This window comes from Bufo bufo, chromosome 3 (genome assembly GCF_905171765.1).
Source record: "Bufo bufo chromosome 3, aBufBuf1.1, whole genome shotgun sequence".
In the NCBI taxonomy this organism is placed as follows: domain Eukaryota; kingdom Metazoa; phylum Chordata; class Amphibia; order Anura; family Bufonidae; genus Bufo; species Bufo bufo.
Window position 1 is genome coordinate 389882175 of NC_053391.1, and position 20969 is coordinate 389903143.

The 20969-nt window shown below is 42.6% G+C and overlaps 1 protein-coding gene across 1 annotated transcript in view; it reads right to left on the reverse strand.

The window, feature by feature from the left end:
• LOC120993819 (multidrug and toxin extrusion protein 2-like) overlaps positions 1–14511 on the reverse strand; it is a 253523-nt gene extending 239012 nt beyond the window's left edge. The window contains exons 1-2 of the mRNA XM_040422286.1: positions 14416–14511; positions 13861–13962 (exon numbers count right to left, since the gene is read on the reverse strand). Of these exons, the coding sequence (XP_040278220.1) occupies positions 13861–13962; positions 14416–14511 (198 nt within the window). The remainder of the gene's footprint in view (positions 1–13860; positions 13963–14415) is intronic.
• Between the last annotated feature and the right edge of the window lie 6458 nt (positions 14512–20969).

Sequence of the window (20969 nt, forward strand, 5' to 3'; positions counted from 1 at the left end):
ATCCAAGGGTTCACATACTTTTTCCACCTGCACTGTGAAGGTTTACATGGTGTGTTCAATAAAAACATGGTAACATTTAATTCTTTGTGTGTTATTAGTTTAAGCAGACTGTGATTGTCTATTGTTGTGACATAGATGAAGATCAGATCACATTTTATGACCAATTTGTGCAGAAATCCATATCATTCCAAAGGGTTCACATACTTTTTCTTGCAACTGTATACCGCAGATAATGTCAGCAGCGGACATCATCTACGTAAAAAGACACTAGATGTCACAGATATTTTTGGGATGCGCACAGGTTACACAGGAGAAATACTGCAGATAATGTCGCTGATGTCAGCAGTTGCTAATATAAAATTACAGGGAATGTTACAGGTATTTTGGATGTGGAAATGTTACACAGGAGATGTAGTGCAGCTAATGTCACTGTCCGCAGCGGACACAGTCTACGGAAAAAGTACACTGGATGTAAAATTTTTGGGATGCGCAAACGTTACACAGGAGATGTAGCGCAGATAATGTCGCTGTCTGCAGCGGCCTGACTATTGCACGCTATTTAGCGCAAGATGCGCTAAAAATAGATATTGCTGCCACACACAACAGTCCTTAAAAGGACTTTTTGGACTGTAAAGTTTTAGCAATTTAGAGCAGGTTGCGCTAAAAATAGTGATGAGCGGCAGGGGCAATATTCGAATTTGTGATATTTCACGAATATTTAGTAGAATATTCGTCATATATTCGCGAATTCGCAATTATTTTTTTTATCGCAAAAAATCGCCAATGTAAGATTTGCGTAATGCGCACAAAATACAGGCGTGGGTCACTATAGCTACATTTTTCAAGCTGCTAGAAGTTTCCTGAGACTGAAGAAAATGGTTGGCACGGCAGAACATTACAATAGCTTTATATGCAGATAGAGTGCTCCAATATATTCGCGATTGCGAAATCGGCACAAATGATGCAAATATTTTGGCGCAATACGTGCAACTTTACATTTTAACATGTCTGACTACTTATTAGTGATTGGTGCACTAAGTATTGTTGTGAACTTGTGACATCACAGCACTATGTATGTATGTATGTATGTAGCATACATACATACATACAGTCAGGTCCATAAATATTGAGACATCGACACAATTCTAACATTTTTGGCTCTATGCACCACCACAATGGATTTGAAATGAAACGAACAAGACGTGCTTTAACTGCAGACTGTCAGCTTTAATTTAAGGGTATTTACATCCAAATCAGGTGAATTGTGTAGGAATTACAACAGTTTGCATATGTGCCTCCCACTTGTTAAGGCACCAAAAGTAATGGGACAATTGTCTTCTCAGCTGTTCCATGGCCAGGTGTGTGTTATTACCTCATTATCCCAATTACAATGAGCAGATAAAAGGTCCAGAGTTAATTTCAAGTGTACTATTTGCATTTGGAATCTGTTGCTGTCAACTCTCAAAATGAGATCCAAAGAGCTGTCACTATCAGTGAAGCAAGCCATAATTAGGCTGAAAAGGCAAAACAAACCCATCAGAGAGATAGCAAAAACATTAGGCCTGGCCAAAACAACTGTTTGGAACATTCTTAAAAAGAAGGAACGCACCGGTAAGCTCAGCAACACCAAAAGACCCGGAAGACCACGGAAAACAACTGTGGTGGATGACCGAATAATTCTTTCCCTGGTGAAGAAAACACCCTTCACAACAGTTGGCCAGATCAAGAACACTCTCCAGGAGGTAGGTGTATGTGTGTCAAAGTTAACAATCAAGAGAAGACTTCACCAGAGTGACTACAGAGGGTTCTTTTTTTTTTTTTCTTTTCTTTTTTTTCCCCTCCAAAATACAAAAAAGCAAGTACAAAAATGGACCGTCCAAAAGGTCCATATTACAAAACATTTTACATTTACTTAAACATTTGCATTTAACATTTTAACCCAAATACCACCCACCCCAATGAAGCGAGAGAGAGAGGGGGAAAAAAATAAAAAATAAAAAAAATAAAAAAAATAAAAAAAGAGGGTTCACCACAAGATGTAAACCATTGGTGAGACTGAAAAACAGGAAGGCCAGATTATAGTTTGCCAAACGACATCTAAAAAAGCCTTCACAGTTCTGGAACAACATCCTATGGACAGATGAGACCAAGATCAACTTGTACCAGAGTGATGGGAAGAGAAGAGTATGGAGATGGAAAGGAACTGCTCATGATCCTAAGCATGCCACCTCATCAGTGAAGCATAGTGGTGGTAGTGTCATGGCGTGGGCATGTATGGCTGCCAATGTAGCTGATTCTCTTGTATTTATTGATGATGTGACTGCTGACAAAAGCAGCAGGATGAATTCTGAAGTGTTTCGGGCAACATTATCTGCTCATATTCAGCCAAATGCTTCAGAACTCATTAGACGGCTCTTCACAGTACAGATTGACAATGACCCAAAGCATACTGCAAAAGCAACCAAAAAGTTTTTTAAGGGAAAGAATTGGAATGTTATGCAATGGCCAAGTCAATCACCTGACCTGAATCCGATTGAGCATGCAACCAGCTACACTATATCGCTATCTAACCTACACTGACTATCTCCCACTAACTATCTGTATTATATATATATATAAGCTAACTACGGTAACTAACTATCTAATGTAATGATATAGGAAAGCAGAGAGCACAGCAATAACACTGCTGTCTCTCTCAGATCTGCAAAATACTGCATACAAGGGCTGCTGGGGAGGTTCTTGTATACTAAAAGGGTAGGCAACTTTCCTATTGGTTGCTAGGGATGTTGCTAAGCTCAGACAAAGACATTGCAGCCTTCTCATTGGCTCACAAGCAAGAAAGGAGATTACTGATGAAAACAAAATATAGAATATTCGAAATTATGAATATATATCACTATATTCTAAATACTCGCAAATTCTCGAAGTGACGATATTAGTGATTAATATTTGCTATTCGAATATTCGCACCCAGCGCTAGCTAAAAATATACACTGCTCAAAAAAATAAAGGGAACACTTAAACAACACAATGTAACTCCAAGTCAATCACACTTCTGTGAAATCAAACTGTCCACTTAGGAAGCAACACTGAGTGACAATCAATTTCACATGCTGTTGTGCAAATGGGATAGACAACAGGTGGAAATTATATGCAATTAGCAAGACACCCCCAATAAAGGAGTGGTTCTGCAGGTGGTGACCACAGACCACTTCTCAGTTCCTATACTTCCTGGCTGATGTTTTGGTCACTTTTGAATGCTGGCGGTGCTTTCACTCTAGTGGTAGCATGAGACGGAGTCTACAACCCACACAAGTGGCTCAGGTAGTGCAGCTTATCCAGGATGGCACATCAATGCGAGCTGTGGCAAGAAGGTTTGCTGTGTCTGTCAGCGTAGTGTCCAGAGCATGGAGGCGCTACCAGGAGACAGGCCAGTACATCAGGAGACGTGGAGGAGGCCGTAGGAGGGCAACAACCCAGCAGCAGGACCGCTACCTCCGCCTTTGTGCAAGGAGGAACAGGAGGAGCACTGCCAGAGCCCTGCAAAATGACCTCCAGCAGGCCACAAATGTGCATGTGTCTGCTCAAACGGTCAGAAACAGACTCCATGAGGGTGATATGAGGGCCCGACGTCCACAGGTGGGGGTTATGCTTACAGCCCAACACCGTGCAGGACGTTTGGCATTTGCCAGAGAACACCAAGATTGGCAAATTCGCCACTGGCGCCCTGTGCTCTTCACAGATGAAAGCAGGTTCACATTGAGCACATGTGACAGACGTGACAGAGTCTGGAGACGCCGTGGAGAATGTTCTGCTGCCTGCAACATCCTCCAGCATGACCGGTTTGGCATTGGGTCAGTAATGGTGTAGGGTGGCATTTCTTTGGAGGGCTGCACAGCCCTCCATGTGCTCGCCAGAGGTAGCCTGACTGCCATTAGGTACCGAGATGAGATCCTCAGACCCCTTGTGAGACCATATGCTGGTGCGGTTGGCCCTGGTTTCCTTCTAATGCAAGACAATGCTAGACCTCATGTGGCTAGAGTGTGTCAGCAGTTCCTGCAAGACGAAGGCATTGATGCTATGGACTGGCCCGCCCGTTCCCCAGACCTGAATCCAATTGAGCACATCTGGGACATCATGTCTCGCTCTATCCACCAACGTCACGTTGCACCACAGACTGTCCAGGAGTTGGCAGATGCTTTAGTCCAGGTCTGGGAGGAGATCCCTCAGGAGACCGTCCGCCACCTCATCAGGAGCATGCACAGGCGTTGTAGGGAGGTCGTACAGGCACGTGGAGGCCACACACACTACTGAGCCTCATTTTGACTTGTTTTAAGGACATTACATCAAAGTTGGATCAACCTGTAGTGTGTTTTTCCACTTTAATTTTGAGTGTGACTCCAAATCCAGACCTCCATGGGTTGAAAAATTTGATTTCCATTTTTTTATTTTTGTGTGATTTTGTTGTCAGCACATTCTACTATGTAAAGAACAAAGTATTTCAGAAGAATATTTAATTAACTCAGATCTAGGATGTGTTATTTTTGTGTTCCCTTTATTTTTTTGAGCAGTGTATATTGCTGCTGCCACACACAACAATAGTCCTTAAAAGGACTTTTGGGTCTGTAAAGTTTTAGCAATTTAGCACAGGTTGCGCTAAAAATATATATTGCTGCTGCCACACACAACCATAGTCCTTAAAAGGACTTTTGGGTCTCTGACAAGTTTTTCTACTGAAAAAAAGAAAATGTCACTCCCTACACTATCTTTCCCTTCTTCAGCACAGCTCTCCCTGACTAACACTGAGCCGAACACGTGTCATCGGTGTTCGGTGCACCTGTTTTCCGTTTGTGGCAGTTGCTCCTGTCTCTTTATGTTATGTTACCAACATGGCTCCTGTGCAGTAATCCCGCGTGCTGTGTTTATTTACATCACATGAAACATGGTGTCAGAAGTGGGATTTGAACCCACGCCTCCATTTGGAAGGCCATTTTGCATTGGAGAAACACTCCAACCGAAGACATGGATAGTAGTCCGGCTCAAAGACTGATGTCAAAGAGGCTGAAGACTTCCTTGCCGACAGCGAATAAGCTTCTAGAACCTTGTGTGGTACAAGGTGTTTCAGAAAAGTTTAAGTTTAAGAGACAAATGTCAAAGGCTCAATATGATACATCGGCCAGGGATCTGCCAGAGTTGATTACTGGACAACAAATCCGTATGAAACCCTTACCTGGGGATCGAACAGGTTGTTGGAGAATGGGAACTTGTTTGAAAAAAGTTGCACCACGCTCGTAGCTAGTGGATGTTGACGGAACTCTTTCGTCGCAATCATGTGGATTTACGAGTGGCAGAAAAACCAATGTCGCAATATCTCATTGATAAGCCAGTCTCGCTTGGTATAACAGGGACACGTGTGCCCATTAACTGTGAGGAATGTACAGAGGTGGGGCCACAGACCAATGGTACAGGCAATCCTGAGCAAGCTAGTGCATCTACCAGCAGCCACGCGCAAGACATGCCAGTAGGAGGTGATAAGATAGACTACAAGGACCAGTCGTCACCAGTAGTGGCAGATGTTCAAAACCACCTATGAGACTTAACCTATAGAGTATCAAATGCGTTATTGTTATCTCTCTTCAAAACTTACAATGTTCATTTATTAACACTAAAAAAGAGGAAGATGTTATGGATGTTATGTTGGTGCACCACTTCCTGTTTCCTGTTTTACGTTTGTGGCAGTTGCTCCTGTCTCTTTATGTTATGTTACCAACATGGCTCCTGTGCAGTAATCCCGCGTGCTGTGTTTATTTACATCAAATAAAACAATCGGGTGCTATATAGCACCCGATGACGCGTTCCGGCCAGCCAATCACTGTAATGCCAGTAACCAACATGGCTACGGCATTGCAGTAAAGTGCAGTACTTACCTGCACGTTTAGTGGCTGCGTTAAGCACATGCGGTATTGGGCCGAATACCGCCATGTGCTGAGCATCGAGATGCTCGAGCCGAACTGGTGTTCGGCCGAGCATGCTCGATCAACACTAGTTCTTATATAGTAAGGGGTAGGCAACTTTCCTATTGGTTGCTAGGGATATTGCTAAGTTCAGACAAAGACATTGCAGCCTTCTCATTGGCCCAGAAGCAAGAAGGGAGGCTACTGATGGAAAAAAAAAATCTAGAATATTCAAAATTATGAATATACAGTCAGGTCCATAAATATTGGGACATCAACACAATTGTAACATTTTTGGCTCTATACACCACCACAATGGATTTGAAATGAAACGAACAAGATGTGCTTTACCTGCAGACTGTCAGCTTTAATTTGAGGGTATTTACATCCAAATCAGGTGAACGGTGTAGGAATTACAACAGTTTGCATATGTGCCTCCACTTGTTACGGGACCAGAAGTAATGGGACAATTGGCTTCTCAGCTGTTCCATGGCCAGGTGTGTGTTATTCCCTTATTATCCCAATTACAATGAGCAGATGAAAAGTCCAGAGTTCATTTCAAGTGTGCTATTTGCATTTGGAATCTGTTGCCGTCAACTCTCAAGATGAGATCCAAAGAGCTGTCACTATCAGTGAAGCAAGCCATCATTAGGCTGAAAAAACACAACAAACCCATCAGAGAGATAGCAAAAACATTAGGCCTGGCCAAAACAACTGTTTGGAACATTCTTAAAAAGAAGGAACGCACCGGTGAGCTAAGCAACACCAAAAGACCCGGAAGACCACGGAAAACAACTGTGGTGGATGACCGAAGAATTCTTTCCCTGGTGAAGAAAACACCCTTCCCAACAGTTGGCCAGATCAAGAACACTCTCCAGGAGGTAGGTGTATGTGTGTCAGAGTCAACAATCAGGAGAAGACTTCACCAGAGTGAATACAGAGGGTTCACCACAAGATGTAAACCATTGGTGAGCCTCAAAAACAGCAAGGCCAGATTAGAGTTTGCCAAACGACATCTAAAAAAGCCTTCACAGTTCTGGAACAACATCCTATGGACAGATGAGACCAAGATCAACTTGTACCAAAGTGATGGGAAGAGAAGAGTATGGAGAAGAAAAGGAACTGCTCATGATCCTAAGCATACCACCTCATCAGTGAAGCATGGTGGTGGTAGTGTCATGGCGTGGGCATGTATGGCTGCCAATGGAACTGGTTCTCTTGTATTTATTGATGATGTGACTGCTGACAAAAGCAGCAGGATGAATTCTGAAGTGTTTCGGGCAATATTATCTGCTCATATTCAGCCAAATGCTTCAGAACTCATTGGACGGCGCTTCTCAGTGCAGATGGACAATGACCCAAAGCATACTGCAAAAGCAACCAAAGAGTTTTTTAAGGCAAGTCAATCACCTGACCTGAATCCAATTGAGCATGCATTTCACTTGCTGAAGGGAAAATGCCCCAAGAACTAGCAGGAACTGAAGACAGTTGCAGTAGAGGCCTGGCAGAACATCACCAGGGATGAAACCCAGCGTCTGGTGATGTCTATGCGTTCCAGACTTCAGGCTGTATTTGACTGCAAAGGATTTGCAACCAAGTATTAAAAAGTGAAAGTTTGATTTATGATTATTATTCTGTCCCATTACTTTTGGTCCCTTAACAAGTGGGAGGCACATATGCAAACTGTTGTAATTCCTGCACTGTTCACCTGATTTGGATGTAAATACCCTTCAAATTAAAGCTGACAGTCTGCAGGTAAAGCACATCTTGTTTGCTTCATTTGAAATCCATTGTGGTGGTGTATAGAGCCCAAAATTTTAGAATTGTGTCGATGTCCCAATATTCATGCACCTGACTGTATATCACTATATTCTAAATATTTGCGAATTCTCGAAGTGCCGATATTCACGATTAATATTCGCGATTTGAATATTCGTGCCCAACACTAATTCATACATGACAAGCTCCCTATATATCCCCCCTCACCCTCCACCTTCAATTACTACAGGCCCCTCAACTCTACCCATTCATTTGCTTCTTTTGGAGACTGAGAAAACAACACTTTTTCTTGATATGCTACACGCAATTTAGCTGGAAAGAACAAACTATATTTAACCCCGCCTGTCTCAACCTCCTTTTTATATTATCGTATTTTTTCTTATGGGCACTAGTTGCTACTGAATAGTCTGGGTAAGCTCTTATTTTCGTCCCATTCATTTCAAATTTCTCGGAGATTCCGACTTCTTTGAACACTCTCTCCCGGTCTCTTAAAGATTGTCCTTGGATACTCTCCTGGTTTTCTTTTATGAGTTGGAACCCTATGTGCTCTCTCTATTGCAAAAGAACTGGACAGTATCCCTGATCTACAGTTCTCCATAATCCATTTTTCCATGAAATCAACACAGTCCAATCCCTCCTTTCCCTCAGGTATTCCCACCCATCTCAAATTCACTCTTCTGGACCTATCCTCCAGGTCCGTTATTTTATTCTCCATATTTAAAATTAGACTGTTTAACCCCTTAGGGACGGGCTCATTTTCACCTTAAGGACCAGGCCATTTTTTACAAATCTGACCAGTGTCATTTTAAGTGGTGATAACTTTAAAACGCTTTAACTTATCCAGGCCATTCTGAGACTGTTTTTTCGTCACATATTGTACTTCATGACACTGGTAAAATGAAGTAAAAAAAAATCATTTTTATTTATAAAAAAATACCAAATTTACAAAACATTTGTAAAAAATCTGCAAATTTTCAAGTTTCAATTTCTCTACTTCTATAATACATAGTAATACCTCCAAAAATAGTTATTACTTTACATTCCCCATATGTCTACTTCATGTTTGGATCATTTTGGGAATTACATTTTATTTTTTGGGGATGTTACAGGCTTAGAAATTTAGAAGCAAATCTTGAAATTGTTCCGAAATTTTCAAAAACCCACTTTTCAAGGACCAGTTCAGGTCTGAAGTCACTTTGTGAGGCTTACATAATAAAAACCACCCCAAAAATGACCCCATTCTATAAACTACACCCCTCAAGGCATTCAAAACTGATTTTACAAACTTTGTTAACCCTTTAGGTGTTCCACAAGAAACTTAGAGATACAATGGAAAATAGAGATACAATTTCGAAATTTCACTTTTTTGGCAGATTTTCCATTTTAATAATTTTTTTCCAGTTACAAAGCAAGGGTTAACAGCCAAACAAAACTCAATATTTCTGTCTCTGATTCTGTAGTTTACAGAAACACCCCATATGTGGTCAAAAACCGCTGTACGGGCACACGGCAGGGCGCAGAAGGAAAGGAATGCCGTACGGGTTTTGGGAGGCAGATTTTGCTGGACTGTTTTTTTGACACCATGTCCCATTTGAAGCCCCCCTGATGCACCCCTAGAGTATAAACTCCAAAAAAGTGACCCCATTCTAGAAACTACACCCCTCAAGGTATTCAAAACTGATTTTACAAACTTTGTTAACCCTTTAGGTGTTCCACAAGAATAAGGTGACCAAAATTGGTTTATTTAGCACAGTTTTTATTTTTTATTTTTTATGGTGTTCATCTGAGTGGTTAGGTCATGTGATATTTTTATAGAGCCGGTCGATACGGACGAGGCATGGTGTTCATCTAAAGGGTTTGGGTCATGTGATATTTTTATAGAGCCGGTCGATACGGACAAGGCGATACCTAATATGTATACTTTTTTTTTTATTTATGTAAGTTTTACACAATAACAGCTTTTTTAAAACAAAAAAAAATATGTTTTAGTGTCTCCATATTCTGAGCCATATCTTTTTTATTTTTTGGGAAATTGTCTCAGGTAGGGGCTCATTTTTTGTGGGATGAGGTGACAGTTAGATTGGTACTATTTTGGTGGGCATACGCCTTTTTGATCGATTGGGTAGGGTATGATTTTTGCGGGAAGAGATGACCGTTTTATTGGCACTATTTTGGGGTGCGTGTGACTTTTTGATCGCTATTACACTTTTTGTGATGTAAGGTGACAAAAAATGGTTTATTTAGCACAGTTTCTATTTTTTTTTTTTTATAGTGTTCATCTGAGGGGGTTAGGTCATGTGATATGTTTATAGAGCCGGTCGATACGGACGCATTGATACCTAATATGTCTACTCCCCCCCCCCCCTATTTTTTACCATTTTTTTTTACTTTATTTGGGGAAAATTACGTTTTTGTTTATTTTTTCTTGAAACTTAAAATTTTTGGGGGGGAAAACTTTATTTTTCACTTTTTCACTTTATTTTTTGTCCCACTTTGGGACTTGAACTTTTGGGGGTCTAATCCTTTACAATGCATTCCAATACTTCTGTATTGGAATGCATTGTCTGTATGAGTAATACTGTGTGTATTACTCATACAGCTTCCGGCCTGTGAGATCCTTAGGCATCACGCTGCCTTCCATGCTATCGGGTCCCCCCTACAGCCCCACGGGGACCCGATGGCATCTGCGCCCGCCATACCATTGAAAAGCCGCAAACCACAGGTCTGAATTGACCTGCGGTCACAGGACCCCCCGCGCATTTAGCCAAGGTGCCTGCTCAACGATTTGAGCAGGCACCTTGTTCCGATCACCGCCCGCCGTGCAGCGGTGATCGAAAATACACATGACGTACCGGTACATCATGTGTCCTTCAGTACCGGGGTAACATGCCGTACCGGTACGTCATGTGTCCTAAAGAGGTTAAAGGGTTTCTGTCATCAGAAAAATCGTTATGTAGCTGGCTGACATTAGCGATGTGCTAATGTCGGCAGAACATAACTGTATGACTTATATCTCCCTGCCTGCCCCCGTTCGCACTAAATTATGACTTTTATAATATGCAAATGAGCCTCTAGGTGCTAGTGGGGCGTTGCTGCAGCACCTAGAGGCTCCGTCCTCTCACCGTTTGGCACGCCCATGTAAATGTGATTGACATCCTCTGTCTCCTCCGTTTCCTGCAAATCCCTTGCGTGCACCGTCCATTTTAGTATTAGGCGCAGGCGCAGTGAGTGAAGGACGGCAGCAGGCGAGCGTCCCTAGTTTAAACACTCCTCCAAACTTCTAGCCATCTTCTCCCCCAAAACAACTGCTGGTCTTTGTGACAGATTGCCCTATCTGTACCCCTAATCATCAATCTCCCACTACCAGCACCAGCATGTTGTTGGAGAGATGAGCAGAGGCTGCTGGTCGGTGTGTGGAGGAGAATATTGACTGTTATTTTTACTTGGGGGGCTTTTTGCAGGGGCTGAAGGAGGAATAATCCTTGTACTGGAGACTGTATGTTAGAGGGGTCTAAAGAGAGGGGAGGTGATATTATTTACATGGGACTGTATGCTGGAGGGGCTGAAGGCAAGGGGGTGATATTATTTTACATGGGACTGTATGCTGGAGGGGCTGAAGGCAGAAAGAGTGATGAATTTTACATGGGACTGTTTGCAAGAAGTGCTGGAAGGCAGGGGGAGTGATGTATCTTACGTGGGACTGTATGCTGGAGGGGCTGAAGGCAGGCGGTGAAGAGAGGGATGGTGATATTATTTACATGGGACTCTATGTTGGAGGGGCTGAAGGTGGCGGGGGGTTGTATCTTACATGGGACTATATGCTGGATGGGCTGAAGGCAGGAGTGTGATGTATCTTACATGGGACTGTATGCTGGAGGAGCTGAAGGCAGGGGGAGTGATGTATTTTACATGGGACTGTATGCTGGAGGGGCTGAAGGCGGCGGGGGGTTGTATCTTACATGGGACTATATGCTGGATGGGCTGAAGGCAGGAGTGTGATGTATCTTACATGGGACTGTATGCTGGAGGAGCTGAAGGCAGGGGGAGTGATGTATTTTACATGGGACTGTATGCTGGAGGAGCTGAAGGCAGGGGGAGTGATGTATTTTACATGGGACTGTATGCTGGAGGAGCTGAAGGCAGGGGGAGTGTTTGGGACTGTATGCTGGAGGGGCTGAAAAGGGCCATAATTATTACAATAATACTACAGAGGGGGCCATTATAATATTAATAATAATACAGAGGGACCATTAAATATTATAATTATACAAAGGGCATTATAGTTATGGGCACTATGGGGGGAGGGGAGGTCTGTTATCTGAGGATGATAGTAAAGTGAGGAATCTAAAAATGTTTCTGTGAAATTCTGCAGAGACGAGACACAGCTGAAAGAAGGTATCATGACGGTCCTATCTCCGAATGAAGATGCTGAGGAAAGTCTACATCACAGGAGAGGTCACTGTATGTAAGAGGTATGGTGCTGTATTCTCCTGTATATTTCATAACATTGTATGTTATGTCCATCCAAATATCTGTTTTGCGGGGGATGGATATAGAATTTGACCCACACTGCTGAAGCCTGGTCCCAGACTTCAGGTCACACTGTGTGTGTTCTGAATTTTGGGGCCTTACACCCATCTACTACATTATCTGTACTCAGAGAGTTATCACTGTGTTATCTGTGGTGTTAAGTAGGACTGCAGGTGACATCTACTGCATTATTTGTAAAAAGGGGCATGGTCACAGTTTGGTGGGGGGGGGGGGCGCAATACTTGGCTTGCCCCGGGGCTGGCAACCCACGCTACGTCACTGCTTTTACGTCTATGTCAGTAATCGGGTGCTAAGGATCAGGATATCCACTTGTCCTAAACAGTGGCACTACGTACCTACACAGCATAATCCTGCGAACCACGAGACTAGATCCATCGCACCAAGCCACCTTAAGAACACAACATGGTTTATGGGTCCTGCATTCCTGTACCGTTCAACGTCTTGTAGCATTGCATCCGACACATTTGAATTGGTAGACCTGAAGTATCTGTTCTATGCACAGTGACTTCGGACCACCAACTCAAATCCCATGGTTTCAACAGGTTCTCCACCTGGATGTTGCTCGTTTGTGGTATAGCCTATGTAGTTCATATAGCTCAGTCTTACAAGTCGACATTACCTTTGAGCCAGAAGCCCTGCAAAGGTTGGCATCTGTATGCAAACGGATATCATTTGTTTCCGGATCCGTCTGACAAATGCATTGCAATACCGGATCCATATCTCCGGTGTCATCCGGAAAAACGGATCTGGTATTTATCTTTGTCCCAGATTTAAATGTCTGCGCATGAAGCATTAATACATTTCAATGGAAATCCGGTAACCGTTCCGGAATTTTGGCCGGAGAAAATACCGCAGCATGCTGCGGTATTTTCTCTGACCAAATACTGTAAAAGGTACTGAACTAAAGACATGATGAACGGAATGCATTGGGATAAAACTGATGCGTTTTTTTTCGGTATTGGGCCTCTATAACGGAACTCAATACCGGAAAACTTTAACGCTAGTGTGAAAGTACCCTTACCTTTTCCACATCACTGTTTGTGTTTAAACACCTTCTGCCCCAATAAGGGACAATTTGGGGAACTTTTTTTAATTTTAAAAATACATCACAAATCCAACGGCACAGTGTGTTTATAAAAATTCACAATGGATTTGTTTTATAATGGATTCCATTAATAAAGTTTCCATTCTATTAATAGGTAGATAACACAGCAGACCATGAAATTCTGTTTGTGTCAGTTAGGACATAAGTGTGGACAGAGACTATAACTGTTCCCTTGCTTAGCTCACATGGAATTTCACACTAAATAGCAGAACATTTTCTAGTTTTTTTTTATATTTACTTCTAATTTGTTCGAAAAAATATTCAGTTATATGCTTTATCTTGAATTTCTGGTAACTGACATAAATACATTCATTTATTACTACAAAGGTATAACCATATGTTAAATTATGATCTCTTAGTTTCAGAATCTTTATAGTGTATGTGCTGTTTTCTTATACTTACAATTCCATAAAATTGTTATTGTTATATTTTGAATATATTATCTACTTTAAAAACACTAAAAATACTTACAGCCACAGCAAGTGTCACAGAGTCCAGTTCAATTTTGCCTAAATGTCCACAGAATGCAGAGCTGACAAAAGCCAAAAGAAACCCCATCAACTGAGATAAGAACTAAAAAAAAAAAAACAGGACAAAAATATATAAATATATACTGTAAATGTATATTAATGGTTCTATGACATGTCTTGACATCAATGCTTTATGGCAGTAAATAGAGTGAAGTATACTTTTTAAGGATGACCTGACAGCTCTCTTGATACTGTGTAATAAAGTCAGGCGGCACAGCGTACTGGTTGAGGGGTGCTCGGTTTGTGTGGACGTAATCCCAACACTCATACTGCTGCTCACTTCTTGTTTGAAAAAGGCACCTGTGAGTGCCGAAACGCCGTGCGTCATATGAGTGACCAATAAATCTGTCACCAGCAAAGATTTTTGGGAGTGCCGGTTTTCTTTCATTCTTCAGCTCTCTTGATACGTCTGTTTCTGTTTAACAAAACTCTGTGGTCCCCATTAAAGGGGTATTCTCTGGATAAGTCATAAGTATCTGATCGGTGGGGGTCTGACACCCAGGACCCCCACAGACCAGCTGAATGAGAAGGCACCAGTGCTCGCAGTAGAGCTGCCGCCTTCTCTCTGCTCGCCAAGCACAGTACCGTGCATTATCTAGGAGCTATGCTTGGTATCACAGCTCATCCCCATTCACTGCAATGGGGCTGATCTGTGCCTAGGCCATGTGACCAATGAACATGATGTCACATGTAATGGAACTGGATCAGTGGCTACACCAAACAAAAAAATCTCTGGATAGGTGCTCTACCCAGCGACTCACCCCTGTGTCACGGAAGGAGATAAATTATAATGGATTTTAAATGTGTGATAATACCCGTAATATGTATACCACAATGTATATAATACTATTGACAATTTGTTGATACTGTTTAATAAAAATTTTGAAAATAAATGTAAAAAGTATTGTAGTTGATCAACAAAATTAAAAAAAAATATATATAAAGGATGCTATAAAAATGAGAAAAAAATGAAAAAAATATATAAAAATATATATTTAATAATAAAAATTATAATAAAGTCACAATATAAAAATTGTTATTCACTGTAATTCTTATTAGTGTCCAATATGGGGAGCAGTTGCATCGAAGTTGTTAGCAATCTAGATTCATTCATATGGTTTATGGATGGATAGTCTAGTATAAGGTAGCACGATGTTATGAAAGTCTTCCCTGTGCCGTATCAGCAGTTCAGTATGTACTGACACGATAAAGGATTTACTTTTGATTTTAAAAAAAGTTTCTTTTAACTAGATGTTGGTTGTATATGTGTCTCTATGACAGAAGAGAATGCTTCAATATATCCCGCTACCAAATAACGGTGATACATCAAATGTGCTCCTCGTGCTGTAATTTTAGCGCTATCTTATGTAAATAAAAGTAATTGGTGATGTCCGCTGTGATGGCAATATATCACTCCAGGGGCAAGGGCTTGTACTTGGTTGTCGGAGCACTTTGTAATATTCACTGTGATATCGATATGCCGCTCCTGGGGCAAGGATGATCGAAGCAAGTACCTTATACAAATGACAGGCTGTAAATTACATTACCCATCTTGATGTCCGTAGGAAGGTGAAGTGCTGGCCGGCCGAGCTCTACCTGCATTGGCAATAGTTATTTGATCCGTCTATCTATCTATAGGACCTTTGATGATGTCACCGAAGGTCCTGCAAGGTATACGATGCAGTCCAACACGTCAGTAATTTAATTAAGTTTAATATGTTTAAACATAAAATGATATTAAAGAGGACCTTTCACCATGATATCCTTAATCAAATTATTATCCTACCTTATAGTGGGGCCCCCACTGATGTCTTGGCACAGTTTTTTTTCTAAAGAACCCCCCGTTCGCCCGCTGTGGTCCCCGTTAAAGTTGAGCGGACACCTGGATGTTCGGGTTCGATGGGTTCGGCCGAACTTCAGAAAAAAGCCAAACTTGACCCCGAACCCGAACCCCATTGAAGTCAATGGGGACCCGAACTTTTGAGCACTAAAATGGCTGTAAAAATGTAATGGAAAGGGCTAGAGGGCTGCAAATGGCATCAAAATGTGGTTAAGAGCATGGCAAGTGCTCTCCAAACAAATGTGGATAGGGACATGACTTTAAATAACATAAAATACGTAAAAATAAAAAATAATAATCTTGATCTAGGAGGACGAGGTCCATATGGAGTAGGAGGTTGAGGAGGCGGTGGATGTGGCGGTGGAGGAGGAGGAGGTAGCCTACACTGCGTTTTGGTTTTAAATTTATTTTTATTTTTTAAAATTAGGGTACACCCCAAAACATTGGGAGATATAACCTGTGATAACCCCCTGCAGTCGTGCTAAACACACGTTCAGACAATACACTGGCTGCAGGGCATGCCAGCACCTCCTAAGGGGTACAGGGCAAGCTCAGGCCATGTGCCCAATTTGGAGACCCAGAAGTTGCAGGGGCTGACCCCTGTCAGTCAGTTCGTGTAGGCGTGTGCAAACTTACTGCCCCACCATGTCGCACGTCCCTGTGATGTTCACAATCCAATTTAATATCTGCTCTATCAACTTTCGATGTTCTTTTCTGCGCCTTCCATGGTGATCACGGGTGGCGGGGAATCAGGGTTCCACGCCGGAGAGGGAGCGTGAGAAAGAGAGACCACATCCAAGGGAGGATTCATTTTTTCAAATTTAAAATTATAGAGTTGAATTATGGGACAAATTATTAAAGCATAAAAGTGTGACAACTTTTTAAAGTTTAAGCATTGAATGAAAGGATGTGGCGCGCATTAATTACTGAAGAATTTATTACATTTTATTCCCTGTCAACTATGCAGAGCAGGGGTTTCTATCCGGCAAAATTTGAAAAATGTCACCTGACAATGTAATTGACGATTTTTTTAAATTTATGTTCCTGTCACCTATGAAGAGGTGCCCCAGTGACATCCACCATCCATTTGGATATCTTCTCTATCAACTTTCTAAGTTCTCTTCTGAGCCTACCATGTTGATCACGGTTATCGGCGAATCAGGGTTCCACGCCGGAGGGGGAGCGTGAGAAAAAGAGACCAAATTTAAGGGAGATAAATTTATAAAAATTTTTGGGGATCAAGCGCAAATGTTGTAAAAGCTGTTAAATTGCAAATGTGGGACAAATTACAGAAGCTCAAATGTGGGCCAGAAAAGTAAAGCAGAATTATGGGAAAAATTATTAAGGTAAAAATTTTGGACAAATTACAGAAGCCCAAATGTGGGCCAGAAGAGTAAAGCGGAAATGTGGGAAAAGCTGTTAAAGCGCAAATGTGGTACAAATTACAGAAGCCCAAATGTGAGCCAGAAGAGTAAAGCGGAAATGTGGGACAAAGTATTGAAGCACAAATTTTGGCCAAAAGAGTAAAGCGGAAATGTGGGACAAATTATTGAAGCGCAAATGTGGTACAACTTGTTAAAGTTTAAGCATTGAATCAAAGGAGGTGGCGCGCATCAATTAAAGAAGAATTTCAGAAATTTTATTCCCTGTCACCTATGCAGAGCAGGGGTTTATTCACGAATAAAATTGTATAATGTCAACCCAAGAATGTAACAGAAAAATTTGTGAAATTTATTAACCTGTCTACTTGGTAGAGCAGGGGTCTATGACAGAAAAAAATTGTTTATTGTCACCCGAAAATGTTAAAGACAAATTATTGAAATTTATTAAGCTGTCAACTAGGTAGAGGAGGGGTATATTGCACCCAAAAATTGGTGAATTTCACCAGAAAATGTAACTGACAATTATTTTTGTATTTTTTCAACTGTCTATTAGGTATAGCAGTGGAACATCACACCCAAAAATTGGTGAATTTCACCAGAAAATGTAACTGACAAATCTTTTTTTTTTTTTTTCGGTCTACTAGGTATAGCAGTGGTACATCACAGCCAAAAATTTGTGAATTTCACCGGAAAATGTAACCGACTATTTATTTATTTTTGTAACCTGTCTACTAGGTATAGCAGTGGTACTTCACACCCAAAAATTGTTGAATTATAACTGAAAATGTAACTGACAAATTTTTTATTTTATTTTTACCTGTCTACTAGGCATAAAGGGCAAGCTCAGGCCATGTGCCCAATTTGGAGACCCAGAAGTTGAAGGGGGCAGACCCGTCATTCAGTACGTGTAGGCGTGTGCACACATACTGCTCCACCATGTTGGTGAAATGCTGCCTCCTGCTAAGACGTTCCATATCAGCTGGTGGTGCTGGTTGTTGTGGCGTGCTGACAAAGCTTTTCCCCATTTTGGCCATGCTAACCCTGCCTTCTGAGGTGCTGGCGGTGCCCCAGCTGCGTTGGCACCTCTTCCTCATCCTCGGCCTTCGCCTTGTGCTTCCACTGTGCCCCCGCTGTCAGGTGGGCATGCCACCAGCAGCGCGTCTATCAGCGTGCACTTGTACTCGCGCATCTTACGATTACGCTCCAGTGACGGAATTAAGGACGGTACGTTGTCCTTGTAACGGGGATCCACCAGCGTGGCCACCCAGTAATCAGCACAAGTTAGAATGTGGGCAACTCGGCGGTCATTGCGGAGACACTGCAGCACGTAATCGCTCATGTGTGACAGGCTGCCCAGAGGCAACGAAAAGCTGTCCTCTGTGGGAGGTGTATCGTCTGTGTCCTCTGTATCCCCCCAGCCACGCACCAGTGATGACCATGAGCTGGTCTGGGTGTCACCCTGCTGTGAACATGGTTCCTCCTCCATCTCCTCCTTCTCATCCTCCACCTCCTCATCCTCCAGAACTGTGCCCTGGCTGGACAATTGTGTACCTGGCGTTTGTGGGTGCAGGAACCCACCCTCGGAGCCACTTGGGAATGACTGGCCGGAAACCCTACGAAATGATAGCTCTTCCTCCTCCCACTCCTGTGCCACATCCTCTTCCATGATCGCCAGCAGCGTTTTTTCAAGGAGGCATAGAAGTGGGATAGTTAAGCTGAGAACGGCGTTATCGGCACTAGCCGTGTTGGTGGAGTACTCGAAACAGCGCAACAAGGAACACAGGTCTCGCATGGAGGCCCAGTCACTGGTGGTGAAGTGGTCCTGTTCCGCCGAGTGACTCACCCATGCGTGCTGCAGCTGAAACTCCACTATCGCCTGCTGCTGCTCGCACAGTCTGGCAAGCATGTGCAAGGTGGAGTTCCACCTTGAGGGGCACGTCGCATATGAGGCGGTGAGCGGGAAGGCCGAAGTTACTCTGCAGTGCTGACAGGCGAGCAGCAGCAGGGTGAGAACGCCAAAAGCGCGCACAGACGGCCCACACTTTATGCAGCAGCTCTGACATATCGGGGTAATTTTTAAGGAACCTCTGCACCACCAAATTCAGCACATGCGCCAGACAAGGGATGTGCGTCAAACCGGCTAGTCCCAGAGCTGCTACGAGATTTCGCCCATTATCGCACACCACCAGGCCGGGCTTGAGGCTGACTGGCACAAACCCCTCATCGGTCTGTTGTTCAAGGCCCGTCCAAAGCTCCTTCACGGTGTGGGGTTTGTCCCCCAAACAGATAAGGTTTAAAACTGCCTGCTGTTGTTTACCCCTACTCCAGAGGTGGATGAAGAGGCAGAGACTGCAACAGAAGAGGAAGCAGGAGGAGCCAGAGACCTTTCTTGTTTTTTAAGGTGTCTACTCCACTGCAGCTCGTGCTTTGCACTTAAATGCCTGGTCATGCAGGTTGTGCTCAGGTTGAGAACGTTTATGCCTCGCTTCAGGCTCTGATTGCACAGCGTGCAAACCACTCATGTCTTTTCGTCAGCACATTGTCTGAAGAACTGCCACGCCAGGGAACTCCTCGGATCTGGCTTTGGTGTGCTCGGTCTCTTGCTGTGGTGGGCAGTAGCAGGCGTACTGTCTAGAGGACGGCTGCTCCGCTTTTGCACCCTGCTCCCTCTTCTGCTGTGCTGGTGGCTCTGTGCGACCAACGCCTCTTCCTCCGAACTCTATAGGTCACTCGCATGACCTTCATTCCATGTGGATTCGAGGACCTCCTCATCCTCCACATCATCTTCCACCCAGTCTTCACCCCTGGCGCGCATTAATTACTGAAGAATTTATTAAATTTTATTCCCTGTCAACTATGCAGAGCAGGGGTTTCTATCGGGCAAAATTTGAAAAATGTCACCTGACAATGTAATTGACGATTTTTTTAAATTTATGTTCCTGTCACCTATGAAGAGGTGCCCCAGTGACATCCACCATCCATTTGGATATCTTCTCTATCAACTTTCTAAGTTCTCTTCTGAGCCTACCATGTTGATCACGGTTATCGGCGAATCAGGGTTCCACGCCGGAGGGGGAGCGTGAGAAAAAGAGACCAAATTTAAGGGAGATAAATTTATAAAAAAATTTGGGGATCAAGCGCAAATGTTGTAAAAGCTGTTAAATTGCAAAGGTGGGACAAATTACAGAAGCCCAAATGTGGGCCAGAAAAGTAAAGCGGAATTATGGGAAAAATTAATAAGGTAAAAATTTTGGACAAATTACAGAAGCCCAAATGTGGGCCAGAAGAGTAAAGCGGAAATGTGGGAAAAGCTGTTAAAGCGCAAATGTGGTACAAATTACAGAAGCCCAAATGTGGGCCAGAAGAGTAAAGCGGAAATGTGGGACAAATTATTGAAGCGCAAATGTGGTACAACTTGTTAAAGTTTAAGCATTGAATCAAAGGAGGTGGCGCGCATCAATTAAAGAAGAATTTCAGAAATGTTATTCCCTGTCACCTATGCAGAGCAGGGGTTTATTCACGACTAAAATTGTATAATGTCAACCCAAGAATGTAACAGAAAAATTTGTGAAATTTATTAACCTGTCTACTTGGTAGAGCAGGGGTCCATGACAGAAAAAAATTGTTTATTGTCACCCGAAAATGTTAAAGACAAATTATTGAAATTTATTAAGCTGTCAACTAGGTAGAGGAGGGGTATATTGCACCCAAAAATGGGTGAATTTCACCAGAAAATGTAACTGACAATTATTTTTGTATTTTTTCAACTGTCTATTAGGTATAGCAGTGGAACATCACACCCAAAAATTGGTGAATTTCACCAGAAAA